This window comes from Chrysochloris asiatica, unplaced genomic scaffold (genome assembly GCF_000296735.1).
Source record: "Chrysochloris asiatica unplaced genomic scaffold, ChrAsi1.0 scaffold00064, whole genome shotgun sequence".
Lineage (NCBI taxonomy): Eukaryota > Metazoa > Chordata > Mammalia > Afrosoricida > Chrysochloridae > Chrysochloris > Chrysochloris asiatica.
The window spans coordinates 6820191-6831670 of NW_006408582.1; the positions used below are offsets into that span (position 1 = coordinate 6820191).

General features: G+C 42.0%; 1 protein-coding gene across 1 annotated transcript in view; it reads left to right on the forward strand.

Annotated features, from left to right (window-relative positions):
* Positions 1 to 11480, forward strand: part of NUGGC (nuclear GTPase, germinal center associated) — a 67640-nt gene that overhangs the window by 6396 nt on the left and 49764 nt on the right. The window contains exons 5-6 of the mRNA XM_006864432.1: positions 598 to 807; positions 8415 to 8590. Of these exons, the coding sequence (XP_006864494.1) occupies positions 598 to 807; positions 8415 to 8590 (386 nt within the window). The remainder of the gene's footprint in view (positions 1 to 597; positions 808 to 8414; positions 8591 to 11480) is intronic.

The following is an 11480-nucleotide window of genomic DNA, read 5'->3' on the forward strand; positions in this document are numbered from 1 at the left end:
ACAACACTTAACAACAATACTTAACACTTACACTTAACAACAACAGTCATTACTGGTTTTCTGATAATTAAAATGCTCACATTAGGCTTGTGAGAAGAATTCTCTCTGTATAATTTAGAAAGGCATTAATTGCATTAACTTTAGAGCTGAAATAAAATTTAGAATATATGATTATTATCCTCTATACACTATAGGATAATCACTGAACTGCTAACCACAAGGTCACTAGTTCAAGCCCACTAGTCACTCTGTGGGAGAATGATGAGGCTATCTGTTCCTATGAAGATTTATAGCTCTAGAAACCCTACATAAAATTGCTGTGAGTTGGAACCAACTCGATGGCACCTAACAACAACAAATCCTCTAGATAACTTCCTGAGGCCCCAGTCAAATTAGTTTGATTTTGTCATCTATTTGGTAAGGAGCTTAAACTTCTTAATCCCCAGGTCTTTTCTAGGTCTCAAAGTCCAGGACCTTGAAGATTGGATTGCAGGCCTCCTGAGGCTCACTGACCAATACTGAGTGTACCATCTACAAACCTGAATCACATGAGCTATGAGAATGGCTAGTGTGGGTGACTTTGTCCTTTCTCCCCAGGCAGAAGAGCTGTCTGTCAAGCTGGACCCCTACATCCGGGCTCAGAGGAAAGGTTACAATGCAGAGTCAGCTGGGCCACAAATTTGGCCCTTGATCAAATGTGTGGAGGTGATTCTCCCCAAATCTGAGGTGATTCCAGAAGGGGTTGTGCTGGTGGACATTCCAGGCACAGGCGACTTCAACAGCAAGAGGGATGAGATGTGGAAAAAGGTGATTCTTTTTCATAATGGTTTCATTTTCTTCTGCCTCAACTCCTCTACTCTTTGTAAAGCAATAAGGAAATCTTTGCTTTCAGGTTAAAAAGATTTTATGATTTAGTTGGAATTAAATTCTGCTTTCTCTGTGTGACATCTCAAGGCAGTCGCAGGATATAGGTAGCCAGAGAAGTTGGGGAGGGAGGAATCATGAAATAGACCTGGTAGCTGGGAACAAGAGGACCTGATGTATGCAAAGGACCAGCAAATAGAGAGAGCTAAAAATAAGCAGAGGGTAGAGCAATTCAGGGTGGCCAAGAGTTAGGCACAAAGCAGAGATGTTGGCAACTGAACACCAAGGAGCCAGGAACTTGCTACCATATTTGATTGAAAGGAACGGATACCCCTCTCTCATTCTTTCTGCTTGGCTTCTTAATGAAGAAGGTTTATCAAAAGGGTGTCGGAGAGTCTCATGAGACAGAGCCAGTCTTCATGGCAATCTCCCAGGATAGCAGCTTGTTTTTCTTTCTCTTATTTTTCTCTACAACGTCTGTATGATTCAGCTTCTCTTTTATGTCTCTCTGCAGAGCCCTACTTCTTTCCTTACTTGGCAACTAGGATCTGATTGGTTACTGCTCACAATATATGTGTTTGTGTCCTGGTGTGGTGCTGTAGGATAAGCGCTGGACTACTAACTGTCAAGATTGCAGTTCAAACCCACCAACCACTCCTTGAAAACCTTATACTGAGGTGCTATCAGTCAGAACTGACTCAACAGCACTTAACAACAACAGCAATGCTATGTATTTGTTGTTGTTGTTGTGTGCCACATTAGCTGGATAGTAATCAATCAAATTTACCTTTTAAGGAGTTTAAGTTTAAGGAGTTAAAGACATTGAGACTGTAGCCAGTGGTAAGTACATGAACTGATATACCATTTAAAAACAGGGCTATTTTCCACAATGTGGATGCTAATGGCCAAGTAAAAAGTGCCCTGCTAATGTATGTATTAGAAGTTCAGTGGCTCTGTAGGATAAACATTGGACTGAAAGCCACAAGGTTGGCACTTTGAGCCCACCAGCCACTCCATGGGATAACGAGGCTTTCTGTTCCCACAAAAATTTCCAGCCTATACAGCATCACTATGAGTCAGGACCAACTAGACAGCACTTAACAGCAACAACAATATATGTGTTCACTCTCTCTGGATTAGATATCTATCCTTAGTGCAATCAGCTGTGGCTGAAAGTGGGGGTTTAGATGAAGGACCACTTGTTTTAGCCCAAGTCTCAGGCAAAAGTTCAATTCTCAAAGGGTATAAAATGACCAGGTACCTCAAGATGTGTCTACCAGGTAAGCATTAGGGCAGTTTGAGCTGTGCCTAGTAATATGAAATTGAGGTATTTTAAGAATTTATATTTTTGTTCATTAGTTTTTCATTCATTAAATCCATTGTCATATGTAAGTTACTATACTAAGCACTGGGACAAAGATTATAGCTAACAAATACAGCTGATGTTTTCTGAGCATGTAGTAAGTGCTAGGTCTTGTCTTAAGTAAAGTAAGTTGTGGATCTGGGATTTGAACTCTGATAATTTGGCTCAAGAAGCTATGCTCTTAACTCCTTCTATATCGTATGTGTTAAAACAAAATAAATGAAAACTTAAAGAGCATGGCCTATATTTTGCTAGGAAGCATGTATGTATTATGTCTGTAAATGCATAGTAAGTGTCAGATACTGTCTCCTGAAAGGATACACATCAACTGTTAACAGTAATTTCTGGTTTACTGACAAGTTTTACTATGTGCACGTCTGTATTGTTTGCAAATTTTACACAAATGTATATTGCTTTTGCAGTTAAAAAGTCAACAAAAATGAAAATAAAGCCAAAGGCAAAAGAGTCTTCCCTAAAGGGACTCAGAGTCTAATGGTGGTGGTGGTAATATGCCACTGAGTTAATTCTGACTCATAGTGATCCTGTGTGACATCCTGGTGTGGCACTGCTGGTTAATGCACTAAACTGCAAGGTCAGTTTGAATCACAAGGTCGGCAGTTCACGCTCACCAGCAGCTCCTTGGAAACCCTATACAGGGTCGCTATGAGTCAGAACCGATTTGATGGCACTTAACAACAACAACAGTGACCCTGTATAGGGTTTTTGAAGCTATAAATCTTTATGGGAGCAGAAAGCCTCATCTTTCTCCCATGGAGTGTCTGGTGGATTTGAACTGCTGACGTTGCAGTTAATCAACCCAAAGCAAAACTCACTATGCTACTTTTTGAGTCTGATAGATCTCTGTCTACTAGGAGAGAGAACATATGTAAGTGACTAAATAAATGTCAGACATAAGAGAGGTACAAAGTGTTATGCACATTCAAAAGTAATAATTGCTTCCAACCAATATCCATTGAGCATCCTCCCAAGTTAGTACTGGACTCTGGATGAACAAAGAGTCCTTGCCCCTAAGTCTCACAGTCCAAAAGAGAGTAAAATGTATCAGTTAAGAAACCATACATCGATGCAATGAAAATGTGAGCACAAAGTGACTGATTCTACCTGAGTCAGCATCAACTAGACGGCGCTTAACAACAACAATTTTAGCAGATCTTGGCAGTCAGGTGGGGCTTCTGGGAGGACATTTAAGCTCAGACCCCACAAGGCAAAGAATGAGATTGGCAATGGAACCACACCCCACCATTCCAGGTAAGAACAGCTTAAGTGAATACATACAGGGTGAGAATGGCATGCTTGGGGAAGGAGGAGTCTTCTCAGGTGGCTAGAGGAATAAGGGACATGAGTCGGAGCACTGAAGACAAGCCTGGGAGAGTTGGGCGAAGTACCAGACTTTGACTTCCTGGAGTAACCCCTGGATGGCAGGTGTTACAGACCTGTGTGGGCCGAGAAAGAAAGGGCATCATAGGCTAGGGGAACACAGGAACACAAGACCAGTGCTGGAGATGACCAAGGGGAAGGCCACCATCAGTGATACATGATCGGTACAGCAGTTGCCAAAAAGTTCCATCAGAATGACTGGTTCCCTGCTATGTATAAACTTAAAATCTGCTGATTTCTTTAAAATGAATAACTGAGCTGGAGGAGCTTTGTGACTGTAGTTTCCAATCAAGACCCAGAGCATAATGACAGTTTATAGATAAGCTCGTCTGGGCCCTCTTTTTACATTGAGGAAACAAAGGCCCAAAGAAGGGAAGTAACTTGCACTAGACCACACAGCTAGTGAGTGGCAGAATTTGAATCAGCGAGCAGGTTCCCTAACGTCTCAGTGGATAACTTGTACCCACTTTGTTTAAGTTGAAAGCAGCCCCATCATTTTCTCCCTTGGTCAGCCTGCTCAGACAGGGCCATGCATGCTCTTGTTTCTGCAGGATCTCTGTTCTTGGGAGTAGAATCATCAATCTGGCTAGTTCTAGTTGAGGCCAAGTAAGCAGCAAGCTAGCGAGGCAGCCAGACTCTCACTGAATGATTGCATTCAGTTCAGATACACTGGGCAACTTATCAAAGGCCACTCAGAACAGAGGAGCCAGCAGATCTGGCTTGGAATAAGCACTCTGAGGAGGTCGGCCTAAAGCAAAGGGATGGTTCCAAGCATATTGTGCTTGGACTGCATGCTTCTGCATTCTTGTGGTTTGTGATATCCTCCTCACAAGAATTTACTACAGATTCCCTTCTTTTCAGGGAGAAGAGAGGACAATGAGCCGTGCTCCTGCCTCGACTATGAGCTTTGCCTTCCCTAAGCTATTATTAATTTAGATGCCCCTGTTCTGCCACTTAGAAGTTAAGCAACTCACTTAATCTCTCCAAGGTCTACCTTTCTTATAGGTAAGGATAGAGGTGACAAGGGTGTTCTCCTGTCTAGTTTCTAATGTGCTCTTGTTTTATAAATGTGCTTTTTGTGTCATTTAATTTTACCAGGGGTAGCATGGTGGCTCTGTAGGATAAGCACTAAACTGCTAACCGCAAGGTAGGTGGCTTGAGCCCACCAGCTGCTCTGTGGGAAAAAGATGAGGCTTTTTGTTCCCTCAAAGAGTTACAACATCAGAAACCCTACACAGGGTCTCTGAGTCAGAACCAACTAGATGGCCCTTAACAACAAAAACAATTTTACCAGATCTTGGCAGTCAGGAGCTTTCTGGAGGGCCTGAAATTCAGCTATTGTAAAATGTCATCACTTAAAATTGAAGTCCTTTTCTCATGTTAATAAACAAATTTATTCAGCACCTATAGTTTACCAAGGGAATCTTTGTTGTTGTTGTTGTTGTTGTTATGGGCTATGGAGTCGGTTCCGATTCATAGCGACCCTGTACAGGGTTTCCGAGGCTGTAAATATTTACAGGAGCAGAAGGCCTCATCTTTCTCCTACAGAACAGCTGTAGCAGATGAAACATTCCATGTAGGTGAACGCTCCAGAGTAGGTAAATCCATAGACACAGGAAACCAAGCCGTGATTCACAGGGTAGTTTCGAACTGATAACCATGAGATTCGCAGTCCAATTCGTAACCACTATGCTACCAGGGAATCTTCGGGTGATGCAAATGGTTAATGCACTCAGTTACTAATCAAAAGATTCGTGGTTTGAATCTACTCAGAGTTGCCTTGGAAGAAAGACGTGGAGATCTACTTCTGAACTAGCAGTCACTGAAGACCCTATGGAGCACAGTTTCACTGTGACACACATGGGGTCTCCATAACGCAGGGTCAACTCAATGGCAACTGGTTTGGTTTCCTAGGGCCACTGGGGAATACAGAGTGAAAGAACCCCAGGCACTCCCAGACTGGGATCATTATATATTCTACAACCCAATTCTAGAGTCCTGGTGTGTTGCTGTAGGGTAAGCAATGGACTGCAAAGTCGGTTTGAACTGTAAGGCTGTCAGCTCAAACCCTGCAGCCACTCCTTGTAAATCTTATACAGGTTAGCTGAAACAAGTCAACATACAACAACAACAACCCTATTGAGCAGTTTGCTATCTGTTGTTGTTACTGTGCAGCCTGATACTTGTCTAAATTGCTTACAATTTGTCAAATGGGAAGGAAGAGACTATTTCCACTCCTTGGAAACCCCCTAATGGGTCGCTGTGAGTATGAACCAACTCAACAGCACTTAACAACAACAAGAACATGCTATTAATAAGTTGTAGTTGAATGTTCATTGAACTTTGCAACTTGGATCATGTGGTTTATGGCCCCCAGTTGCCACATAATGATAGTGTACCAAACATGCAAGGAAGGTAAAGCATCTTCAAAATGACACCATGAGGTGACAGCTTTGGGGTAGAAAGACAACCAAAAGGAGTTCTTGAAAAACAATGGATTTTACCTAGAGGAAAACGGAGACAAAGCAAGCTAGTGGTGGATCTGGATTTGGAAGTCTGATTTCTCAAAGTCTTTCACTCATCAATACCACAGACATCTATTCAGCTTTTAGTAGGTGCCAAGCTCTGTGCTTTAGGTGATTTTGATTCCAAGATAGAAGGTACAGTTCTTTCCCATCAAGTCCCTCACAATCTGGTGGGGCAAACAATGACCCTATGCAGTAACTCTGAGAAATAGGGTAAGTTCAGGTACTATAGGATGCAGAGGAGTGATGGCCAACCCATCTGCAGAGTGTTCGTTACACTGCCTTAATGGGCAAGTACAGGTGACGTGGAGGCTGAAGCAAGAACAAAAGCTCTGAGATGCAAAAGCAAGGCACACCTGAGAAACTGCAGGTGGCTCAGTCTGGCTAGAGAATAGAGTGTGTGGTGAGGAGTAGTCAGATGTGGTACTGGAGGGGAAGTTGGTGACTGGGCACAGAATAAGTGAGAAATTATATCCTCTACACCAACATGCATCGTGGCATGTCCATCAACTGATGAATGGATAAACCAAATGTGATATACATCTGCAATAAAGTATTACTATACATAAGAGTATATAAAAGGTGTAGCACTGTGGATCAGCACTGGACAGCAAACCACAAGGTTACCAGTTCAACCACCAGCTGCTCCTCAGAAACCCTATAGAGGCTCGCTATGAGTCGGAACCAGCTCAACAGTATTTAATAACATATGTGTGACACTGTGGGATAAAGCACTGCACCACAAGATCAGTTTGAACCACAAGGCTGGCAGTTCAGACTCACCAGCCTCTCCGTGGAAACCCTATACAGGGTTGCTGTGAGGCAGAACCAGCTCAACGGCACTTAACAACAACAACAATATGTGAACATATGGATGAACTTTGAAAACATTATATGGAGAAAAATCAGTCAATTGCAAAAGGACAAATGCTGTATGATCTCACTTACATGAAATAAACAAGTATATAGAAACCACAGACTATCAGTGGTCATCAGGGTGAAAGAAAGGGGAAGTTTTTGCTTAAGTTTGTTTAGGGGACAATCAGTTTATGTTAATTTGGAAAAGGGTAATGATAATAACTATACAACATGAAGAATGTAATGTCACTGAATTATACATGTAGAAATTGTTGAATGTTGTGCTATATAATTATTGTAGCTATATATATTAATATATTATTATTATTGTGCCACTGAGTCAGTTCTGACTCATAGCAACCCTATATTGGGTTTCTGAGGAGTGGCTAATTAGTTTGAACCACTGACCTTGCAGTTAGCAGTTCAGTGCTTATCTTACAGTATCACACCAGGACTATGTATATAAGTTGTTGTTATGTGCCGTCGAGTCAGTTCTAACCCATTGCGACCCTGTATAGGGTTTCTGAAGAGTAGCTGGTGATCTTGGACCGCTGACCTTGTAGTTCAAATCAAGCTTGCAGTTCAGTACATTAACCCCCAGTGACACACCAGTATATATATATATATATATATATGTGTGTGTGTGTGTGTGTGTGTGTGTGTATACCACAGAATCCTTGTGTGGCACTGTGGGATAAACTCTGGCATGCAAACTGCAAGGTCAGAGGTTCAAACCCATCAGCCACTCCTCAGTAACTATATATATGAGTCCTGGTGTGGCACTGCAGGATAATGCACTGGATAAACGAAGTTCGGTTTGACCCACAAGGTTGGTGGCTCTGCTATGAGTCAGAACCAGCTCAATGGCACTTAACAACAACATATATATGTGTGTGTGTTAAGTGCTGTAAAATTGGTTCAAATTTATATATATATATATATGTATGTAGATATAGGTATGGATATATATGTTGTTGTTATCCAGTCAGTTCCTACTCATAGAGACCATGCATAGAGTTCCCTAGGCTTTAAATCTTTGCTGGAACAAAAAGCCTTATCTTTTTCTCTCAGAGTGGTTGGTGGGCTTACAGTTCAGTGCTTATCCAATGGAGCCCAGGCGCTTCAATACAAATACATATGTACAGATATTCAACACAAGGAGTCTTGGTGTGGCGCTGTAGGATAAGCACTCAAGCAAAAGATCAGTTTGAATTGCAAGATCAGTGGTTCAAACTCAATAGCCGCTCCTCGGAAACTCTATACAGGGTTGCTATGAGTTGGAATTGACTTGACGGCACTAAAAAAAATATTGAAAAAAGATTCAGCACAATAAAAAGGGAAAGAAACTGTGCTGCAGAAAGAAGACACCATTTATATTCTCATATCTATTGTGTTTATGTTTACAGACCATTGACAAATGCTCAGTGATCTGGGTCATCAGTGACATAGAAAGAGTTTCTGGGGGGAGAGCCCATGAATACCTTCTCAATGAGAGCATCAAAGCCAGCCAACGGGGTTTCTGCAAGGACATTGCTCTGGTGGTTACCAAGACTGACAAACTCCAGTTGCCGGAATATTTAAGGTATCATGCTGGATTTGCAGAGATGTGGGTCCCCTTGTGGGCTTCCTTCCGAGAGTGTCAACTATAATAATGACAGAGTTGACTTCAGGATGCAGAAGGCTTTAGGAAAGTGTCTGTGAGGAAACAGAAGTCTGTATGAGTTCCCAGGACATCAGCATCTCCAGGTGGATTGTTTCTGGCTTCTGAATCCTGAGGCAACTGCCAAACAGCTCCAGGGGTGTCGTTCACATGGACCTGGTGCAAATAGCACCTCCTGGAGTTTGCAGTGTCATGCTCCCTGCACCCCACAGATAGGGAACTGTACACCCTCTCACAACTAATAAGGACTTTCTAATGTACAGTCTGACATGGTGCAGCTTTGAAGGATTAGATTCTATTTCAGATTTGTTTACTCCTGAGATTTTCAAGTCATTAGCAGCAAGGACCTCAATCTTGTAGCAATTTGGCCCAAAGTAAACATTCTTACAGAGTCAAATTCTAACAAATAATGGAAGATAAATAGTTTAGAACTCAGTATTGTCATCTAAGATGCTAATTTGCAATAGAAGTTGCAGTGGTTCCAGTAGGGTTGATGTCAACAGGTGTGGTAACTCATAGTGTTGCCCCCTCCTCCCCACCACTGACATCCTCCCATACCTGACCATACAGAATCCTTAGTAATTTTTTATATCAATTTTAATCACCATTGTTATTAAATGCTGTTGAGTCGATTCCGATCCGTAGAGACCCTGTATAGGGTTTCCGAGGAGCAGCTAGTGAGCTAGAACCACTGACCTTGCAGTTCAAATGGCTTTGCAGTCTGGCATAAGAACCCACAGCACCATACCAGGACTCCATTTGAATCATAGGGTATTGTTATTGTTATGTGTCATCGAGTTGGTTTGACTGGTCATGAATAGGGTTTCCAAGAAGTAGCTGGTGAGTTTGAACTGACCTTTCAGTTCAAACAGGCCTTGCAGTCCAGTGCTTATCGTGCAGCATCACACCAGGATGATGTGATAAATATAGATGCAAATTGCTTAAATGCAGTATTTCTTAGGTTATAGGAATAATAACAGTAAACTGGTCTTGCAAAATCTTCCTACATTGATTTACACCATTATCACATTACTAATAAGTGAGCAGAAGCGTTTTTTGACTTTTCTCCTTGTTTTTCTTTAATGACTACTTCATTCTCAAAAAAACTATCAGTAAAAGTTCACAAATACTAATTATCAAAATATTGTAGCTAAAACCAGGAAATTAGGCAAAACTAGTGAGAATAAAACACTGACAGCAATGAAAATAAGAGTGTGAATTTGTATCTGTTGTAGACAAAACCACAGAATTCGAAGTATCATTGTAACTGGGGGTCATTAAAATTGAGTAAAAATGACAGGTCTCACTGGAGTCCATCACTGTTGTTAGGTGTGGTTGAATCACTTACCACTTAGAGTGTCCCTCTGCACAACCGAACAAAACATTGCCTGGTCTTGTGCAATCCACATAATTGTTGTTATGTTTGAGCTCATTGTTGTAGCCACTGAGTCATTCCATCTAGTTGGGGGATGTTCTCTTTTTCACTGATGCTCAACTTTACCAAGTATGATGTCCTTCTCCAGGGACTGGTCTTTCCTGACAACATGTCCAAAGTACTAGAGATGAAGTTTCGCCATCCTTGCTTCTAACGAGCATTTTGGTTGTACTTCTCCCAAGACAGATTTGTTCTTCTGTCAGTCCCTGGTACTTTCAATATTCTTCTCCAACACCATAATTCAAAGGCATCGATTCTTCTATGGTCTTCCTTATTCCTTGTCCAATTTTCACATTCATATGAGGCACTTGGTTCTCAAAGTGACATCTTTGCTCTTTAACATTTTTTTTTTTAACATAACATTTTTATGTTTTATTGTGAATTATGTGATGGTTTACATGGGAGAACATAAGCTTTATATTCATCCTTTTGTATATCATTTCATTGCCATGGTTACAGTCCCTTCCATGCATCATCAAACAACCAAAGGGTATACCCTGCAAGCCTGCTCCCCGCCCCCGGTCATCAACACACAGCCCCTCTACTTCTCTGGGTCTAAAGACCCCAGCCGCTCCATCTTCCCACATCATCATCTCCGCATCCATCTCTGGTGTCACTGTTTCTCTGGGTAGGGTCCCGCTCTCCACTCTTCTCCCTTGATGGTCCCAGGGACCTCTGCTCCTAGACTGCAAAGTCAATTACTCACCTCCTTTTGCTAAAAAATGTCTACCTTTACATTGCCAACCCTCACAATCAGTCCTGATAACAATTATTCACTATTGTATCACAAAAGCCCCGCCCAGACAGATTGGATACCACTCAGTGGAGATTCTACCTTCCTCTACTCCCTCTGGATCTGGGCTCCCTCTTGAAAGCTTGTAAGCCAGTCACTTCTTGCCTTTGTTTGTTTGTTGTTGTTAAGTACCATGGAGTCGTTTCCAACTCATAGTGACGCTGCACAGGGTTTCTGAGGCTGTAAATTTTTACGGGAGCAGAACACTTCATCTTTCTCCCGCAGAACCGCTGGTAGTTTTGAACTGCTGACCTTGCAGTTGGCAGCCTGACTCATAATCACTACAGCACCAGAGCTCCTTAGTAGCCACCCCCCCCCACCATTTTGGGTAGCCAATGTCCAAGTTGCCCATCCCTATCTACTCTGTATATGGAGGGGATGGTAATAATCCTCACTGTAAAGAAGATTTGTTCCCTCTTTTGAGCTACTGCATCCATAGGTGTGTGTCAAGTTCATCAACATTGTATCAGATTACTCTTTTTTCCCTCTTCTTTCCTCTTCTAGTTGAGCTCTGATCATCCAGTCATTGAAGCCAGGTCAAGTGGGTATTATCTGCAAGTGTGGGTGTTCTTGTGCATATGCCC